Source organism: Perca flavescens, chromosome 22 (assembly GCF_004354835.1).
Source record: "Perca flavescens isolate YP-PL-M2 chromosome 22, PFLA_1.0, whole genome shotgun sequence".
Taxonomy (NCBI): domain Eukaryota; kingdom Metazoa; phylum Chordata; class Actinopteri; order Perciformes; family Percidae; genus Perca; species Perca flavescens.
This window is the reverse complement of record NC_041352.1, coordinates 6803526-6824882: the sequence shown is the minus strand read 5'-3', so window position 1 is coordinate 6824882 and position 21357 is coordinate 6803526. Positions and strand designations below refer to the sequence as shown.

Sequence of the window (21357 nt, the reverse complement as noted above, 5' to 3'; positions counted from 1 at the left end):
AAAGAGAGAGAAAGAGAGAGGAACAGAATGACTCACTGAGAAGAAAACAATACATGACAATAACAATAACAAAATACAGCACATGTTGAAAATATCAATGAATGAAAAAACAAACAGAAAGGGTCACAGCTACAGCAGTTGACTGATGTTAGCATGGGGAATCGTCACGATCAAAGCTGAATGTGTGAAATCCCCAAAAAAATGTTATTGAAGAGAGGAAGAAAAATCACGAGAAAAGGAAAACTCTATGCAGAGGTAGAGTTCGGTGACCAAGGCTATGACACACACACACCTAACAAGGACGCCACAGGCCCATGGTCTTTGCTGTCGGGAGTACATTTTTCCACCCCAGGGCTTGACCACATGGCATCCATTTCTGGGTCTAGAAAACACCAGACTGGGCTGTATGCACACACACATACAATAAATAGGATATACAATCTTTGAATACCTCTAACAGTTTGACCTCACAACAGCAACTTCAGTAACGTCACTTTCCTAAAAGATACTTTTTGCACTTTATTTTTTCACTCATTCAAAGCACTATTCAAAACAACAGTTCTCTTTCCAAGTGCCAACAACTTTTGATATACTTCATGTGCAAGTGGGCTGGGTCAGAGAAACGCGTCCAACAGGATCGCCCTTCATTTCTCCACGACTTCTGTCCCTTCTCCCCCCCGCTGCTCCGGGTCGGTTAGACTGACTGGTTCTCTAGTAGCTTGACAAACAACAGACCTTACATCACAGATGTGGAAGTTGCCAATGAAATGCACAAAATAAGCTTGAGGCATTGAAGGAGGGTATGCTGATGTGATGTAACATTTGAATTTGGACCTTCATCTGACAATTTTGCGTTATGAATTAAAATAAATGTAAAAAAACTTTTTCTGTGCCTTTTTCAAACATTTCCAGGTTATGTCATTATATATTTAAGCATACAGTTTACTGTCTATTCAATGATGTGGTGGAAAAAAATGTGAGTCCAGTTGATCATAAGGAATACAACCACTATTTATAAAGTTTACATTATAAAAGCATTACTTAATCACCATTTGTGCGAACAATTAATTCATTAATTCACTAGAATGAATTAAACTCAGTGATTTTTAAGGTTTACCCTCTACTACAGCCCTGTATTTTCCGATTTCTGGTTTAAGAAATGTCAAGAAAAGAGCAAATAAGGAAGTGATTTGTTCATGAAAAAACAGCTTGACAGTTTCTCAATTATTAATAACTGTGTAGCCTGAAAGATAATTGTAAAAGGTAGAGCTGGGCGATATGGAGAAAATCAAATATCACGATATTTTTGACCAAATACCTCGATATCGATATTACGACGATATTTTAGGGTCGATTATTGGCGCTTTCACAAAATATTTCCACAATGAGATTTTAGATAAATAATCGTCAGTAATGTGGATATAATGATTAGGTGGGTAAAGGCAAAAAATAGAACAGCTAGAACATTCTGAAAATGACATCACTTTACTGTAATGCAGCCTTTAAAACCAGGAAAAGACCACACGTGTCATATTACGATATCAAAAATTAAAGATGATATCTAGTCTCATATCACAATATAGATTTATATTGATATATTGCCCAGCCCCAGTAAAAGGTTATCTGAAAAGTCAAAGATATAACTGTATACATCAATAAATAATACCGTTAGTTAAATAAACAGAAATATAAAGCTTTAAGACTTTCTTCTAACCTTCAAAAATAAATAAAAAATAAGCAGATGTATTATCTTTCACAAAGTCATTTATTTTTCATCTCAATTGTCCAATTGTTTAGTCTTTGCACACATTTTGCAGGTGTGTGTGTGTGTGTGTGTGTGTGCGCGTGCGCAGGTGTGTGTAACATCAGTGGAGCAAGCTATCTTAACTGCAAATGAAAGGCTAAACCATGGATGTATTAAAAGGTCCCATGGCATGAAAATTTCACTTTGAGTTTTTTTAACATTAATATGTGTTCCCTCAGCCTGCCTATGGTCCCCCAGTGGCTAGAAATGGTGATAGGTGTAAACTGAGCCCTGGGTATCCTGCTCTGCCTTTGAGAAAATGAAAGCTCAGATGGGCCGATCTGGAATCTTCTCCTTATGAGGTCATAAGGAGCAAGGTTACCTCCCCTTTCTCTGCTTTGCCTGCCCAGAGAATTTGGCCCACCAATGAGAGAGAGACATCATGGCTTTCAAACAAGCAAAGTGGCAGTGATACAGTATTAGGGGACCATTAAGGCCTATATAAAAGAGACATGAGATACAGTATTAGGGGACCACTGAGGCCTATATAAAAGCATCCAAACCAGCATGTCATAGAACCTTTAAGAGCTGATACAGCGCCACCATTCAGCTTTGCTGCCAATTTGTCCAAGTGGCCACTCACAGTACTGCAGCAAAAACATCATCTTTAGAAGGAAATGTTGCTTAGGGCAAATAGGGGATAGATAAATGTATGGTACGGAAATGTAATGTGTGCCACATTTTTTTTTTTTTACCTATTAGTTGGAGTTTATACACTTTATTTAAATGATGTTCTTAACAATACTATTTATTGATGTATTCAGTTATACTGTAGTTTTTCCTGACAACCTTTTACTACAATTCGTCATTAATGGGAGCCTATTAGAAACAAGCAGCATCGCTTAAGAACATGAATCTGGCAATCTTAAAAATGACAACAAATAATAAAAGAAGCCTGAATTGTCTTCTATTATCTATATAGGATATACAGTATGTAACACATAACTTGGCATTTTCTGCAGAGTAAAAACATTGTAACAAGAAAACAGAAAAAAAGTGGTGTCTCCCATTTAAATCTTAATACATCACCTTTGTCTTTACTTGATTTGTTATAGGAACAAAGAATCCAACATTTGAACCACCCCCCTTGTGTACAGTAAAAACTGATCCGATATACATATTCTAACATCATTCGTTTTTTTTAACAATACGACCTCAGTCTACAGATTTTGCACACCGGCGTCGGTATTTACACTGTACAGAGACAATTTCGCAAAATGTATACAACATATCTTTTTGTAAGTGGTGTTTGAATCATCACGTAATGCTTTTTCATTCGTTTGGGTCCTCTCCAGAACAACACAAAACAACCCTGACAAATCATGTGTTGTAACGTGGCTTCTGAATGTCAATATTTCATTTGTGCGGTCTCTCTGTAAGCTGGAAAAACCCACACAAAATGTTAAAGAATAAGAAAAATACTTCAGTTATTTGTTCCATTCCTCCGGTAGAAAGGGGAGAGGTGTTAAACTAGCTTATTACAGGCACCATAGGTCAGGACAATGGCAGTGAATTAAGTACAACATGAGCTCTACAGTTATGTCTCACGTCTGACCGAGAGGAGTGGACCACTGTCTTCCAGTCGGTCTTCTCCCAAGTATGCATGCTTCATCGTATTGAATTACAACAACAAAGCAATGCATGGATATTGCTTTAAGGGAATAGCTGTATCTGAATGGTGGCTGGCCGGCCGTGCTGTAAAAGAAACTGTTAACTGTGACAGTTGAACTCCCAGGTCCTTTCAAAGCGCCCCTGAGCTAAACACTGACTTGATTTTTCAGTGTTAGCTCTCGGACTGAGAACTTTAACTACATGGCTACAATGTAAATGAATACGATGATATGTGGTCCAGTCAAAATGTATCAACTGTACACTCAAGGTAACAGCGGAATGTACATGTCTCTGCTTTGTTTATGCTTGGACTCGCTCGCAGAGGTTTCTGCTGGATGGGAATGCAAAAGAACAGATAAAACGCCGACAAAACACTCAAACAAATTGAGGAATTTTTACATTTTAAATGTGCCTGTAAGCTGTCAGAAAAAAGAAAAAAAACCATCTCATTCTTCAGCTAAGGAAGTGACTGAACCAGAAGATTAAAATGAAAGGAATGTACACGGCCTCCCTCAATCAACCATACGAGCGAGTGGAGCCTCTGAGGATTATGGGACGCTGTTGTCGCTGCCGTCTGTTTTTCGCATTAAGCTTGTTCCTATTTCTTTTTCCCAACTTCGCACAGTCTCTCATATATTGCCAGCTGTATTTCTGTTGGGCCTCTTCTTCTGCAGTCCAGGTCTTTATTTCAACAACATTCACTCACACACACTTCAGTTTGGTTCAGCTCAGCTCTGTTTGGTTCAATGCAGGCAGCCAGTGAGACTTCTTTTATGTACAACAACCAGAGAGGGTGCAATCACACTTGTAAAAGTGCCGCATTGTGTGTGTGTGTGTGTGTGTGTGTGTGTGTGTGTATTTGTGTACTGATCCACAGGAGTGCTGCCCAGCTGGTTTGCCTTGCCAGGCAGAAATACAGTACAGTATGTCTGACAGGTCTATCTCCGTGCTACAGGCGGCCAGTGTTAGGAAATGATGGCTGGACACCACCGCACCACCGTCAGGTTGTCTGCGCTCACTGACCGCTTCTTGGCTTGTTTCCTCAAGTCCTTGTATATGTCATCACACAACCGTGAGATGGCCTGAAAGATTAAACACGACAGAAATGACTTTCCTGCCAGAACTGGAAGCAAAATCATTATTAGGGGGAAACTACCGTGCTTTGTGAACCAAAACAAACTAAATACACACACTGTAGTGTATACAGTTTTTTCACAGCAGACAGTTTGACTTGTCATAGCAGGAGAAGCAGTGGTTAACTAATATCATTAACAAATGGCTCCAGTCTATTAAGGGGGGGAGGTTTGCACGACGCCTTGAGAATGCAGCGCGGACGGTGGAAAATAGGGGTAAATGGAATGCAGTCCTTATTAATGGTATCAATTACACCTGTGTTTTTCCTGCTATGACATGTAAAAAATGATTACAATTATTAACTTTGGTCAAACAGAAAGTCTTTTGGACAGAGCAGGCAATGATCATCAACGTCGTGGCTGCTGTTTGAGATGCTAAGTGCAGAAAGCCAGAGGGATAGGGAGGGAGAGCCATATGCTGAGGCAGTAAAGCTAATTACACAGCAACACAGTCCTACACCCTGTCCTTCACCCAGCAGATGATCTGCCGCCTGTGTGTTGAGCTGAGGCCCCTCCAAATACTAATTAGCCAAACGGCCTCAGTTCATTGTATTCCACATCCTCAGTCCACAATAAATTGGGTTGATATTTTAAGATGGATTTTTCTTATATATTTTTTTCCTGTATGAACTGTAATCAAACTCTGTTTCCAGTTGTGTATGCATGTGTACTACTCACCTCTAGTTTCTGGGCCTTCTCCCTGCTGAGGGGTTCCAAGGGGAAGCTAAGGTTGTTGGCCTCAGCCATGGAGCGCAGGTCAAAGTAATACTTGGCGTAGACGCTGGATGGCACGTTGATGTTGAACTGCAGCAGCTCCAGAAACTGACGCTCCAGCTCATTCCTTTTGTCAGAGAGAGAGAGAGAGAGAGAGAGAGAGAGAGAGAGAGAAAGAGAGAGAGAGAGAGAGAGATAGGATGTGTGAGTTGACAAGCTTAAAATAATCACATATTTAGCTAGGAACCATAAATAAAGTTTATTAGATCTCGGAAATTGTCTGTCTACAAATACATTCTGTATAGAGAGCCTGAAAGAGGAAACAAAGAGACTCGAGAGGGGGTGTTAGTGCTCATGAAACCATCCTGGCAAATCCATCACCTCACACAGACGGTGGGTGTTATTTTCACATGTACAGTACCAATACACATGCACCAAGTAAATCCCCAGTACACCCACCAAACATAAGCCTTTCGTCATACTGAAAAAGAGTGATATCTAAGCAAAAGAGCTCTGAGCGTCATGTGTAAAAAAGAATATTAATCCCACATCCTGAAAATGCTATTGTCATGCACTGCCTGATGCTGCACAGCTCTGTGATCCCTTCTGCAGCGCACTGACAGACACTTTCATCTGTTTATCTTCAGTCACGGTCGATCCATTTTGAATTGTAACCTGCATAAGAAGTGCTATTCATCTCTTCTTCCGAGCCTTTGTTCCCCACCCACGCACATTTACAGGCATGCAGCAACAAACGGGCTAAATTTAGACTCCACTGTAGCCAAGCTCTGCCTAATAACGCTGCTTCTTTTTTATCTCGCCGTGGCACTAATTCAGCTATTCTCATCTATTTCTTTTAGTGTTTTCTCCGTCTCCCCTGCAGTTATTTCACATCAAGCGTGTGCCTGCTGGGGGTGGACAGGGTTATTCAGCAGGCTATGTTCCAGAGCATGGATTCAAAAAGACTAAAATTGATCTTCCGTGGCAATCTCTGGTCAAGCACTGAGTCACCGTCCGGTAAAATGCCATGTGGGAGCACGGCAGAAACACATGATGGGCTCCTCTCGCTGGAAATAGTCCCAAACAGGTGGATTACAGTCATTGCTCTGTAAAAATCGGAGCCGAAGGACAAGAATATACAGCCACGGGTGCAGACGAGTGTGAATGTAGCAGAGGTCAGAGGTGGCAGCAGTGACAACACGTCCGTAGCATCGTGTTCCCTCTCAGAATAATCCAGCCAAGATTCCTGTGGATTTAAGACGGATGTGGTATACAGGACAGAGTGCTGGGTGCTCATGCTCAAGATGCCACTTCCCTGTCTTACACACGACAATGTTCATTTACTTTGTAATAGAGGATGATGTCCAGTAAAAGCCATGTATTTCTTGTTGTCAGCTTGTAAGGAACTAATAAACCAGCCTTATTTCTAGCTTGGTGACACGACAGCATGTGGAATTATACGATTTCTTTATTGATAAAGGTGCGAGAAATCCCTGATATGACAGCACCATAAATTCTATCGGTGCGTGGTTTTTACAGGCCTACGTGCATGAATCTTGCTCTGCCAAAGGGTAGATGACATCTTAAGACAGGCACAGTAATTAAGAGGAACGGTGAATAACAATGGCTGAGACTGTGTACCAGGTGGGGTTAACAACACACGTTTTAAGGAGAGCTGAAACAATTAGTAAACAATCAATTAGTCGATCAGAAAATGTATTGTTTACCAATAATTCCGTGTTGTTTTTATTTATTATATAGCTTTTAACATCTGGATAATTATTGGCTCTCACATATAAACTGAACCACCAAGCTATTAAGTTAATAGCCAATTTATTTCGGCTTATTTGCAATAGATTATGCAATGAAAATGAAAAGATTGGCTATAAAAGGCTTACACTTTTAGTGCAGAAATAATAAAACACATCTAATGCCACCTTCATAAACACAGAAACATAATTATCTTTAACACATTTCATGCTTGATAATTACTGTTATGAAAGAGGGAATGGATCTGGGTAAAAATAAGACACTTCAGAAACAAAATACTGTCAATGAGCCATCTGTATGCTAATAACCACTGGCAGCAGCTGCTAACATTTAATGGTAACTGACCTCAGCCTGATAGGCCTGTCTGTTGTGTGTGCATTGCATTTTCTGTGTTTGCAACAAGTGCAACTCACATGTCCTCCACAGTGATATCCTTGAGAATCTGGCAGTAGTCGACGTTCCAGACCGCCTGGTCGTCCCACACCTTAGATGCCAGGAGGATGGCTCCCAGCACGATACGCTTCCAGTTGGCAGGGGAAATGTCGATCTCAGCGTAGGTCAGGAGCCTCTCCAAATACACCTTGGACAAAGAGATGTCACATGACAATAAAAAAAGACATAATTGTTTATCACATAAAAAGCACTCAAAATTATACACAAAACTAAGATCCCTGTGGATTCTGCCATCTTACCTTACAATGAACGCATCATAACAACATATAACAAAAGCTTGTTGTGTATTATCATCCAATGTATTCAATTAAATTTTATTTATACTGTCAAATCATAACCAGTGTTATCTCAGGACACTTAGGTCTTAGGTCTAGACTGCACTATAATTTACAGAGACCCAACAATTCCATGTTATTAGTATGATTCCATGTTTAATCTGTGTTTAATGAGCCTTTGCTCTCCCTGTCTACATTTATGTGCAGTTAGTTTGCTGCTTTACTGTTTTACAGTCTCCTGCCAACTCCTCCTATAGGTAAAAACCACAATAACAAGATGTCAGAAGCTGAAGAAGCCCAACTTCCCTGGAGCTCGCTCATTAAAATATCCATGTGGAACACTCCATCTCTCTGCCTCTCTCCCCATTTCAATGCTCTCCCTTTTCACTAGCCAGAATTCCCACAGTCTACGGCTCACAAAGCACACTGAGCACCTGTTCCTTACAAGATGGAATACTTGTACAGAAGCTGATTCCTCTGATCCACTGATCATCGTTTTGTTAGAAAGTCGTAGTCGGGCATAAAGGTTGAAGTGATCTGCTGCATGGAGACGACTAATGCTGCGTTCCAGACACAGTTTTTAGCCCGTAAGTTACGACTTCAAGTCACAACTCACGAGTTAGTAGCGTTCCAGGCAAAGTCACCACAAACCCTTCTAGCTAGCGTTAGCCAAAGGGTAGATCGTTAGCTATCTAGGTTACTTTACGTTGTCTATTTATATCTATTTATTTCTACTTATCACGGTTAATAAACAGCGTCTGTACAGCATCAATGGGGGTCGCCATTGTTGTTTATGTGTGTGTGATGTCAAAAACTGTAACTGGAAGAACAACCATCTGGTACGAGTTCACGAGTAGTAAGCACTTTCACTGGTAGAAGGTTGTGAAAACACAAGTTACGGGTTGCCTGGAACGCAGCATAAATGTCTAATTTGCAAACGGAAGCATACCTTATAGCTTTCTCATAAAAGCTCACATATCTCCTAAGGCTGGATCTGAATATTCGACTACTTGAATATTTGTTCGTTGGGTAGGCATTTGATTTAAAATTTTGGGATTCGTATATTGGTTTTGTTTTTCCTTCAATGCCGCAACTCGACGTCACGCTGCGGTGGCCAGTCATGTAACCGTCGGTCAGGCTTGTCAGTCCGTTTTGAGGCGGTGTGAGAGTTCTGTACAGTAAACAGGAAACATCACTGCCTCTATCGATGCCACAAGGAAGTTTGCACTGCCCAGGAGTTTGTCTAACAGCTGACTGTTTCCTGCAACAACAAAGCACAGTCGCTTTGTCTATTTTCATTCTGTCTTTTTTTGTGAAATGAAGATTCATGCAGACAGAAATGTCAAGATCTATAAACGATCTGACGGAAAACCATAATTGTGAAATATAAAGTCTACTTGTGCTACATTGGGGGGTTAAATATCACAACAGGACGTCACACAATCGAGCCGTTTGAGTGACACTCCCACTGCCGCACAAGCCTGCGGCGATCGCTTTTGTTGGTCTGAACGTGCCCCGAGTCCTGATCAGTCCCCTCCCCATGGCCACCACCGCCGAACCTTTGAATATTTGCTGTTGATTAGTACCGAAGCACAAACAAATTGTATTTGGGATAGCCCTAATATCACCACACACTACCAAATAATACAGTGCATGTCTTCCCTTGTGCAGTAAAGTATAAACAGCCTCCCTATGTAATAAGTGTGCAAACATACACATGTAACCTTTTTCTTTTTTTAAATTTGTATTTACTTTTAGTTTTCTGTTTCTGTTATTTAGTAATCTTAATACATATTTCACTCCAGCATACTGTACAACTAGTCTACTTAATTTTTTGTATTTTTGGTATTAGTAGAAATTGGGCAGACTTTCTGAACGCGTAATTTGGTAAAGTTTAAAACAGATATGATCTAATACCATCAATAAATGTTATTCTTGTAACAAACAATTTCCCCCCGGCTAACTGGGAACTACATTTTTCATTTTCCATAAATAAAATGCACTGCAGGCTCAACTGAATTTAGCCCAGTTACTGTAGCTTAAAGCTTCGAAATCTGTCATCTCAGATGACAAGTCTGACAAAACAAATCTGGCCTGCAGAGATACTGTATTATTTTTTGGCAGAGTGCAATACACCGACAGTCTGAATCTGCACTGTGGCAGCACTGTCAGTATAATGTGACTTAAAAACCTAAACAGAATCCCAGACTTCTGTTAGATGATGATTATTACCGTCTAATTATGGGACATAAAATGGAACCTTGTGGTTTGGAAAAATAGAAAGGCAAAGAGAAGGGAGAGGTTGAGAAAAAGAATTTTCATCCTATTTTGCAGCCGGGTTTGACTTGCCCACAAGCACAGCTCAGGTGGCTAATTGTACAAGTCATGCTGGGTCAGGCTTTGTGCCTGCAGGAAGTGCTAACCTATCTCTGTTGTGGCCCAGAGTCTGCCAATAGACACCACATATACTGTACAATCATCTGGCAGTGGGCAGCAAACATTGAAGAAAGCCCGCATGAAATAAGAGCCAGGCTGCCACATGCTGAGCAATATGAATGCAACAGCACAGAGAGAAAACTATACAAACAAGCAGAGCAAAGAATCCAGAGGCAGTGTGGTTGGCAAACAGTAGCCCTGTGCAACCACAGTGAACACAAATGATTAAGTTTTGTGATTCGTGGGCCGATGTCACAGATGAGGTTTGGTACAAGACAGAGAAAACTGCTCTCCATGGAGCTCAAAGGTTAAACTAACCTCAAAGACAGGCTTCTGAAACCGAGGATGTTCCAACTGGACTACACGTTGAAATAAGAAAATGTTTGATAGGGATTAAACAGCATACTCAGTACGTTTCATCACAATGGGAAGCCAAAGCATGAATCAATTGATTTACAGTTTGTGGTTCAGTCAGAAACTAGTTTGACCACATTCCTGACGGGTGGTTGTTTTACTATGTTATATTAGTCAGCATGCCAAGTTTAAACTCAAAAACCATCAACAAATAGTGTTCCGCATTTAAACAACAAACTAGTAATACACATTCTGCTGGGATAATCGATAGTATACAGAGCCAGGGTTAATGGTGTACAGGTGTCTTCCTACTCTTCATGTATTATATATTACCAGCAGGGCTATTCAGTTAGTGTAGGTAGCTAAGCTAGGTAGATTAACCAGCAGTTGAACAAATCAGGCTAATACGGAACGTACGGAAGGTAATAAATTGCAATACAGCGTAAAATATCACAATATGTTTAAAATCACAATGTAATCGTATCGTGACATACGTATTGTGATCATATCGTATTGTGGGGCCTCTGGTGATTCTCACCCCTAGATCTTGGTGCCTTCTACTGGAAATCTTGAACAATGATTCGTCTTCACAAAAGAAGATGTTGTGGGTCTCCATCCCAGAGAGACGCGTTTCCATTTCCTATCCTATGATGTGATGATTGGGAAGGGAAGGGAGACTCCCCTGTCTAAAGTTAGCTGTGTCAGCTAAGCTAACCCCATAACCACAAGCCAACAGCCCTATTCAATTACTGATAGCATGCCAGACGTTACTCTGGGGGACTGGAGAGGCAGGCCATGTGCCAGACTGTGCTCTGTGTTTGTGTGTGTGTGTGTTCTCTGTGTGTGTGTGTGTGTGTGTGTGTGCACACAGAGAGTTGTTAAGAGTACGCCTGTACATGGATCAAGACACAGACATAGAATCACTATAGACACTGTGCATCAGTGTGCTTGCTTTCCCATCACTGTTTGGACACACAATGGCGCACCCATACATGCAGTTCACACATTTGTGCATCTGTCAGGAAGCATAGCAATTCAATACAAGGCCACCAGGCCAGCCATGTTAACCCTGCACTCCCGAGTCCCTGGGGACACACGTGTCGGCCAGAGTGTCAAAGTGTGGCCAGAGCGTCAAAGTGTGGAAAGACGTGTTTCTGGGCAGATGAGTGGGAAGGGAGTGAGAAGTCATTCCTAACTGAACGAGGATGGTAAAAGTTGGGGAAAACTATAAATTTGAAATATAGGACAAACGGCACACTTAAATCAACCTTATTCTATATTAATGTGTGGATATGCATGTCTTCTTTCAATACCTGAATAAATACATAAAGCATATAAATAACCTGGTTAAAAAATGAAGACTTCTAATTATACTAAATCAATTGTAATGTTTGATGATAAGAGAAAGCACACAAAACAAATGCTAGAAGAAACAAAGAGTCATGGGAGTAGATGGAGAAAGAAATTCGATACAAGGGAGAGAGAAGCTGTCCTTGTTTTTAATACAGGTGAGCAGCGCAGGATGTCAGAAGTCGCGGGGAGAGAACCTGCTGTACCAATTAGGTTTGTGCTACAGGCACAGACATACTTCATCCTGAACGGAAATTGAACAGATCAAACTGATCCTGTCACAATTCGTGTGTTACCTTCCAATTTTCTGGTCTACCAATTAGTTAACTTTTCTACATTTGTGGGGATGCAATAGAGGGATATATTGAGCATTTCATAGGATCTAAGAGGAACATTTAAGGTCCAAATATAAATGTGTGAAAAGAGTCTAAGGAGGGCAATAGAAAGAAGACAGCACATGGCACTAGGGAGGGCAAAAAGAGAATCAGGAGGCAACACTCCCTCCTGGTGTCGGCACTGAAATACACATACACTTACCAACGTGACAATGGCACACTCAGAAGTGAGCTGTGCGGCGCTGAACAGCGTCCTGACAAAGCGATAGATCTGCTTCTGCTCAGGGTCGTGTTTGTCATAATCAGGAGGAATTTCAGACTTCTAGAACAGAAGATAACAGACAAAATGAGAATGAAAGATTCACTCTGTTCACAACATTTGATGTGACTGTTTACCAAAAATGGAAACACGCGCTGCAAGTTGAGACTTTTGCTTACAAATGAGTATTCATGTTCAATACAGTGTTCTGTAGTTTTTGAGGCAAAGTGGTGGTTATGTACATTTTTGGACTGAAACCCTGCGATTGTTAAGCCAAAAAAATTACTGAAAATACATTTGAACGATCCAGATGGCTCCCGAGATTACAAGACAGATTTCCTCTCTATTTGATCCATGTGGGTTTATGCTGTTCATCAGCATGTGTGGTTTGTCTTGCTGATGGGTCCTTACAGCTCTACAGCGCTCACATAATGGAAATACAGCTTCAGTTAAAGACTTACCGTGAGCGGGTGCAGTTTCTCATCGAAAATGTCTAACAACATTCTTCCATTGACATCTCTGGAATGACAACCAGATAGGAGGAACATCAGGGAATAATAGAAATGAAAAACAGATGGCATGAGACTCATTTCATTTAAAATAGGACGTCAGATTGCCTGTTCAATAAGCCATTTTTGTGGATTTATCTGCACTTCAAACAGCAGCACTACACGGCATTCCTACCAGTTATAGTAAATAGAGACAAAGAGAGGATGTATACTCTCTACACCCTTCTACAAGACCAAATTTTATTGCAGAAGGATGCCCAGTTCACTCAGGCTTCATATGGAGTCAGTTATCGGACAGAATGACACAATACTGAAAGAGTTTGACATTTCAACATAAGCTTTGGAGCCAAAAGGGGCCGTTTTTTTGGTTTATCTTTGTCTGCTTACCTCTGATGCTGATAACTGATGCAGGATTTTGAAATTGACACAGACGGAGAGAAACAAATAACTAAATATGAACTAATAAATGAATGAAAAGATGTAACATACCTGTTCTTTATGTGGTAGTATATAGCGAGGGCGACACTGTAAAGACAAAAAAGCGCACACAAAAAAGGACATTGCAATTAATTTGAAACTTAAACCAGGATAAGAGGGAAATAAGCCAAAACTATTTCTCTTCCTTATGTCACAGAGATTGAACATTAGATTATGACTTCTCTTATGTTTGGCAAAAACAGTATTGTAGTTACCATTTGATGGTGTATTTGAGGTTAGGCTGACTGACAGTGCTGTCATCAAGAAAGATGGTGGAACATGAGCTGTACTTCCGTCTCACCGGGCCTGGATGATGCTGGAGTTCCCACACACACAGACAGACAGACAGACAGACAGACACGTCAGTCTCTATTTCAGTCATACTGGGACCAGCCAAGAGGCCTCATACCAGACATGAAAAGTAGGGCACCTGTACAGTGAGCCCACAAACTATCTCTGTCTGTCCTCTGTCTGCGCCTGACATGGCTGCATGCTGGGATGGCATTTATAGTGGAGTGCATCTTCAGAGTAGCCACAGACTTCCATTTCCTGATGAACTTTCTTTGAATTGCCTCATTTGCATCTGACACTACTGGACCACAGCTTTATCATGTCAACTGGGTAATTCTTTTTTTTTTTTTTTTTAGCAATTGCTCCACTTTGGCCTGAGTGAGTAATGGACATAGACGAACTACACCGTGATGTGATGGAACTTTTGTCACTGAATCTAAATAATGACATTTAACGGCATCTTTCAAACTCATTGTCCACATGGCTACGACTACGAGTGGAATCTGTGTTGTTTGAAGAGGGCTGGACAATGATCAAAGGGTTGGATTATTTTAGTGGTTATTTTGAAGACTTTACCTTGTTCTCCGAAATGTGTGTGAACTTGCAACAAAAAATACAATACAAGACATTAAAATCACCATTTGCACCGTTACAATACTTTGAATTGTATTACACTACCAAATAATTGAGAGTTGAAAAAGAAAAGAAAAAAACCCTGATGGTTTTAAGCCTTTGTGTAACATCCACTACTGCCCTTATTAATGTATCATACACATTGCCCTTTATGTTACTTACATGGTTGATGTAAAGGCTCTTCCGTTTTTCCCGAACTGAAAAGGAAGATGAGAGAACAGGTGTAAGCGTTGTCAGGCAGCAATGCTTCAAGCTCAGTGTGACTGCAGTACACAACCCTCACAGACAGGGAGCAGCATGTATCCAGGGTTTATAGGTTCCCTATTATTACCATTTACTTTGAGAAAATATTGACTGGGCAGGGTTTTTTTTTTCTCTCTAATTATTTTACATTACATTGAACAAAGCATGGCAGTTTTGGCAAGCTAATATGAAAGAATCCTGTAAATGGCTTTTCTCTCCTGCTACATTGGAAATTGTGGTTTAATGTGTGGGAATGAGTGCGAGCTAATTATTTAATCCATTCATCATTTTGGCCTACATGAGTCCAAATTAAATGAAGCATAGCGACTGTTTCATTCAAGAGATTGTCATTTGAGCTACTGTTTCCATTTCGGTTCATACGAATGCTAATTCTGCATAATGGACGTGGGGATGTGTTAGTTTTATACAGCTCACTCCACTAAGTGCACGGCATATCACACACGCACACACACGTACACACACACACGTACACAGCTGTGTGTCAGCGCTCAGGCGGTTGTGTGCGTTTGTGCATCCATGTGTGTCTATACGTTCACTCTGATGTAGGAGAACACACAAGGGAACAAAGATCGCTGGCAAAGCAAACTGGAGCCGATGCAGAGCGCAGCATCACACATACAGTGACGTAGTGAGCTGTCTGGCGCCTCTCACCCCGGCGTTGTCTGTCTCTCGCCTCTCTGACACACACATGCTCTAATGCACGAGTTATGGGCTTTTTTTTCACCCCCTCTGGGCAGTCGTGAATGTGTGCACTGCTTTCTAGCAAAAAGCAGCAGACTCTTAAGCCATAATTAGGGCTGCATATATTTGTGGAAAAATAAGCAATCCTGACCGCAGTGATTTCTGAATTGATTTCTGAAATAATAAAAAAGAAAATCCCGTCATTTTTTTTTTGTCTATACAATTTCTTGTGATGCTCATGTCAAATCACAGCTTCATACTCCTAGTTGAATCCTATATTTCATTCACACCTCTGTAGAAAAGCTTTCTTAAGCACTGCTGGTGAGGAAAATATGTGTCAGGTGTCATTTCAGTAATGAAAACACAATTCTTTTGCAGCCCAGTGCAGACCGACACACACACACACACACACACACACACACACACACACACACACACACACACACACACACACACACACACACAAAGACATCAGCAGCTGAGCAGTGAAGGCACGTCACCCGCTAACAGAAAAATGATACAGATCAAGTACAAGAATACAAGAAAGCTTAAGACCACATGAAAAGTCAAGCCCAAACACACAGTGAGCGCAGTGCTATCCGCCTACAGAGACCAGACACATACAGTACATGCTTACCTCTCTTGTTGGGCACAGCAACTGAAAAAACACAAAGTCCAAGTTGTCTCTGTGTCTCGTAGCAGTATTTATGTACAATATGTTAAGAAAACAGGCCAGCAGACGTTCACACAAGAGCAGGATAAGGCTAATAACACAGCACCTGTGATATCAGATCGATACATCAGCCTTCAGGCTACACACTCTTCAGCTGAACCAGCGTTTCTCCAGTGTGTGCAAATGGAACAATATCAAGCGATTATGAAAAGAGATTATGGCTAAAGTCAATCTCAGAAACCAACTTCATCACATTTCAGTTGATTCAAATGCATTACTGTCACTCTGAAGGGTCCAGACTGCTACAGGATCAGTCCTCTCTGCCTGACTCAAAACATCTGACGCAAAGGCAGCTGGTATACCATTTCCACAGGAGCCTGCCTCAAGCCTACATGGTGGATAAAAGGATGTTGATCGACAGTACATTTGTCTGGCTCCACATCTGAAATCCCTTGCATCCATGGAACAGCTTGCTTTTCCACAAAGCAGGCAGCATGTGCTATCATTTGACTTGCATGAGTTTGAAACATAAAGATACCGCGTTCTCGCTTAAGGTGCAATCTGCTACATAAGGCAATGCTTATCTTTGAATGACTTCTCTCAACAGCGTTTTTGAGGATCAATGGCAATTGATAAAAAAAACACAGAGTCCACATGGATGTCAAAGGGGCCCGGAGAGAGGTGAAGGAGAGGAGATGCAAAGTGGTGAGAAAACATAATAAAACATACTAACATACTACATACTCTTAGAGGTGGGCGATATATCGTTTAGACGATAATATCCAAATTGTTGTCTGGACGATATGCAAAATTGGGATATCGAATATTTCATAATTTGTACAATCCGACCCCCCAAACATAAAAAGAGCTGAAGGAAGTTAAAGAGAAAACAAATAACGCACACTATAACCTTCTAAACAATTATATGTAGCGATTTTAATACTGTAGGGGTTTGTTTGACTGTATTTTTTGTACAAAATCACGATCGTCCCGCACGAGAGTAAGCTGCTACTAGTTCTTACCTGTGCTTTATGACGTTCACAGTCATTGCAGTGGCTCTCCTCTCGGTGTATATTTATACAAGTACGTACAGCCACACTGAACTAATCAATACAGGACCACAATACAACACAGCCGTTACCAGAGCCTTCCAGGCGGCTCATAACATCCCGGAGGAAATAGCCTGACCGAGCCCTCCAGGTTGTTGTCGGCGCTAGCACGCCGAGCTAGCTATCTACCGGCAGGATGAGAACATAACTCCGGCACGACCAGAGGCGGAGGACTGCATTTATGTGCACAATGAATGGAGTACCAACTGCAGGATCGTTGCCCAGCACGGCTCACCTGACCTGGAGCCCTGTCGGTAATATACTGACCATTTTATTTACTACAAAAACAGCACACTGCCGTCTACATAGCCCCCGATGCTAACGTTTGGTTCACTGCTAACCATAGTGAACAAACTGCAGCGCAATCACCTGGATACGGGATACAGGGGACTTTAACAAGGCGTCCTTAAAGTCTGTTCCCCTCCAGCTTTCTCCCAGTATGTAGATTGTGTTACTAGAGGGAAGAACACACTAGACCATGTATACTCTAACATCAAAAAAGATACAGAACTGCACTTCTCCCTCACCTGGGCCAGTCAGGTCACATCCAACTCCTGATCCCAGCATAAGTCCCGGTCAGAAGGACTATACAGCCAAGTAGGACTATCAGATCCTAGTCTGACCCGGCCCTGTCCCAGCTCCAGGACTGCTTCCAATAAGGACATGGTTGTGTGCAATATGTTACAGAACAGAGCCCTTTGTTTATTGTTATGATTTCATCTTGCTTGTACATTTTCCCAAGAGAACCAACGAAATAGCCTCCGAACAGTGCTTCGTTTAACTTCTAGAAGGATTTCAAAAATATCGTGTGAATATCGATATCGATTTCATTTTTGTCAATATATCCCACCCCTATATACTCTATACATCTTTGATGAAACTATCTGAAATGTGTGTGTCTAATGCATTCTACAGATGTCCACATTGCTCTAGGTTTCATGATTTACACATGAAAACTGTGTGCAATTTTATCCAAGCATGTATGATGTACTTGCTTATTTTGTAATAGACTGGTGCTTTTTGCATGCATTTTGGTGAAGGTATTGGATGAGGCATGCTTTCACAGTGCTTTACAATTGCACGAGACATATTTCAAGCTGCAGCCTTCAGACAGAATGCATTTAGTGGTCCTTCAGCCATCAGAGTGCTAAGAATTGAATCAACCAAAAGCTAAGGCCATTAGAAACTCTTTCCAGACAGCTGTAGATGACACTACCTTAAAGAATGACACAATATCAGAATTGGTTATGAAGTATCTAAAGTTTCTAGAGTCAAAAAAAAATGCATCACAATAACACAAAACACAACTTCCCCTTGCCTCAAACTACATCAACCTCATCTACGCAGGTCTTGTGCGTGCCGAAAACAAGTGTGGCCCCAGACATATTTTAACATGGCGAGGGCAGACACCTTGCAATTTTTCAACACACTTACCAACAATCCCTATGCATATTTGGACCTAACTTAACTGTCAAAGTTTCAACAGTAGGTTTGGGAGAAATGCAAGGTGCTCATAACGCTCACCATCAGTCTGTGACTTGCTGAGGAAGATGGTGCTGGCCCGGGGATGATCGGAGGGGTTGTACTCCATGGGCAGATCTGAAAAAATAAGGAAACTAAATATTAGTCTTACAGGCAGCAGCATTCAAATTAGACATTTGATTTAATGAGTTTAATTCCAAACTAGTTTGTATACCATTTCGAAAACTTCAGCCACCAAGATACACTTCTGGCACATATTGTTTAGTAGCTGAACTAGTTCTTTTGACGAAATGACATTCAACACAATATACAGTAACCATCAGCGTGTAAGGAATAGTGAGCAATAAAAACACAGTAACTAAAACACATTGCGGACTGAAACCTTCCATTCTGAGGTTAAACGTGTGGGATTGGCTTCAAGGTTTAACGTCCTCTCTTGCAATGGACTGAACTAAATGGAAAAATAATCTGTCAGCCGACAGTTTGCTGCACCAGCGCTGTGTAATCGGCGGTTTGCTAATCGATGTGCTAAGCAAACACACCTGGAAAGAATAGATTTGTTTTAGATCATTGTCTGTACACACGCATACCACCTAGTCTGAAACCCCCAGATTAGAAAGTAGCTGGCAATAGAAACCGCAACAAATCACAAGAAAAAGATCTTTGAGCATTCGAGCTGATGAACTCTGACAGCAGGTTTGTCCCTGTGTCACTGAGTGATGAAGTTCCACCATTGGACCAAGTAGGTGTGATGACGTCAGCGTTGCAGTTTCCCCATTGGCCATTGTCCTTTCGAAATGTATTGGCGCGACAGGTACAGGCTTTTACCTCCACTGTTGACCATCAATCAGCTGATTAACTTCCTCAGTACATGGTGGATTTTGTTGCTGCTGCTGCCACCCATTTTAATGCATTGGCTTAGCAGCACAGGAAGAGTAGGCAACACGCAGATGAACTGTGTGTGTGTGTGTGTGTGTGTGTGTGTGTGTGTGTGTGTGTGTGTGTGTGTGTGCCTACTCCTCTCTGTAGCTCTCTCTCTTCAGACACAAGTAAACTTGTGGAACAAGTAGGCCTATGTAATTTAGGAAAAAAAAACAATTACAAACAGCAGGGTTGTTTATTTTTATAATAAATATAATTAAGCTTGCGTTAGTTCATGCAGGACACGGAAGTCATATGCCCACTAGTTGAATCATCATGTCTATCAGTCACAAACCAATCACAGCCATTTTCACATCAACACATGTCTACGTTTGATAATGTTTCTTATTGTTTATTGAATGTTTTGTTATCTGTTAATGTCTTTGATGTTTTGTTGGGTTTATGTTTGTCACGTCTGAAATAAATTTCTTCATTCATTCAAGGCGGTCCTCACACTGCAGCTGGTGGCAAAGCTTGCCTCCACCGCCCCAGCCAACACCTTCCTAGTTTAGAGTGTTAACATGACTTCAAGTTTAAAATGTATTTTAATGTCTTGATTCGGGCCCACTCTTGTATTCAGGGGGGTTTCATTGTGCTCCCTGTTTTAGCTTAGCACACTGTAGGCCTGACAGGGCAGCTGGCTGCTATGTCAAACCACTCAACATATCAGTATCAATTTTGTGTGTCAGTTCTTTGCCCTGGTTAAATCCCATGGGCAGAAACAGGAGTTTTTACTATTACATAAACAAAAAAAGAGTGTTCTAAGCCTGCAGCTCATAGCAGTTCATAGCAGTGGTTAATGTGTGTATATGTTGTTTGTATATCTGGAGTTGTAACAAAAATAATTTCCCCCTGGGATTATTAAAGTATTTCTGATTCTGATTCTGCTCAGCTGATCCAATGAGCATTATTAGACCAGAGCCTTCAGCTCCAAGTATAACTGTATTTCCATTTGTTGCAATAAATGGTTAAATCTATGACGAGTGTTCCTGACTGAAGTGGATGGACAGGTTTTGATATTACATCATGTAAAAATCAGGTGAATTGAAACTCCAGGAGAACATTCAAAAAGGTTGGCAAGCAGCGGATGCATTTTTAATCAATTATCAGAATCAGATCTTGTATATCATATAGAATATGTCTGCTATATTGTTTACAACAGATTATCATTGTGTTTTCTTTTAAGATACGATTATGGAATAAATAGAAGACATGCTGAAATGATTACTGCAACAGCACAAATGCTTAACATAGGTGGCGAAAGGAAGAGGGCAGCGCCAGTGTAAACCCAGTAAAAGATTAAACTACTAAGAAGTAGGCCTGCACATTAAGGAGAAACCATCTAAAATTAAACCCTCCAAAAGTAGTGCAAAGAAACGATGTCAGTGCGACTTATCTTTCACTTTCAGTTTCCAGCATAACTATTAACATTTGTGCATCGAAGAGAGCAGAGAAGAAGTCAATGTACAGTTTAGGATTCAGTTTGTCCACTAATAAATGCTGCAGATTCTCAAGACCAACATTTGAGGCTGTGGTTCATAATTGTCATGAGGTAAAACCTGGTCTGGTCTGTTTACACTTCTTTATCTGAAACGTATCTTTACCATGTCATGTGATGCTATGTCATGTGATGCTACTTCAGTACACAACAAAGTAACACACATTACAGGGACCACTACAGATGAAGATTTAATATCTATATTCACATTATAGACACCACCGTTGACTATCCCTGTAATAATTTGGCCACAATTAAGCACACTGACCACACATGGTCCAGCCATATACTAGGTTTTGACCTAGTCTTGTTTTCAGACGTGTGA

The 21357-nt window shown here is 41.0% G+C and overlaps 1 protein-coding gene across 3 annotated transcripts in view; it reads right to left on the bottom strand.

Annotated features, from left to right (window-relative positions):
• Nucleotides 1–2234: 2234 nt before the first annotated feature.
• Nucleotides 2235–21357, bottom strand: part of ccny (cyclin Y) — a 46996-nt gene continuing 27873 nt past the window's right edge. For 2 of the 3 annotated variants that reach the window (XM_028569812.1, XM_028569811.1), the window contains 10 exons: nt 18656–18730; nt 15987–16007; nt 14567–14601; nt 13696–13796; nt 13493–13528; nt 12956–13013; nt 12438–12557; nt 7446–7612; nt 5227–5389; nt 2235–4497 (listed from right to left, as the gene is read on the bottom strand). In XM_028569812.1, the coding sequence (XP_028425613.1) occupies nt 4381–4497; nt 5227–5389; nt 7446–7612; nt 12438–12557; nt 12956–13013; nt 13493–13528; nt 13696–13796; nt 14567–14601; nt 15987–16007; nt 18656–18730 (893 nt within the window). In that variant the 3' untranslated portion in view covers nt 2235–4380. The remainder of the gene's footprint in view (nt 4498–5226; nt 5390–7445; nt 7613–12437; nt 12558–12955; nt 13014–13492; nt 13529–13695; nt 13797–14566; nt 14602–15986; nt 16008–18655; nt 18731–21357) is intronic. The other variant, XM_028569813.1, reaches the window with a different exon arrangement.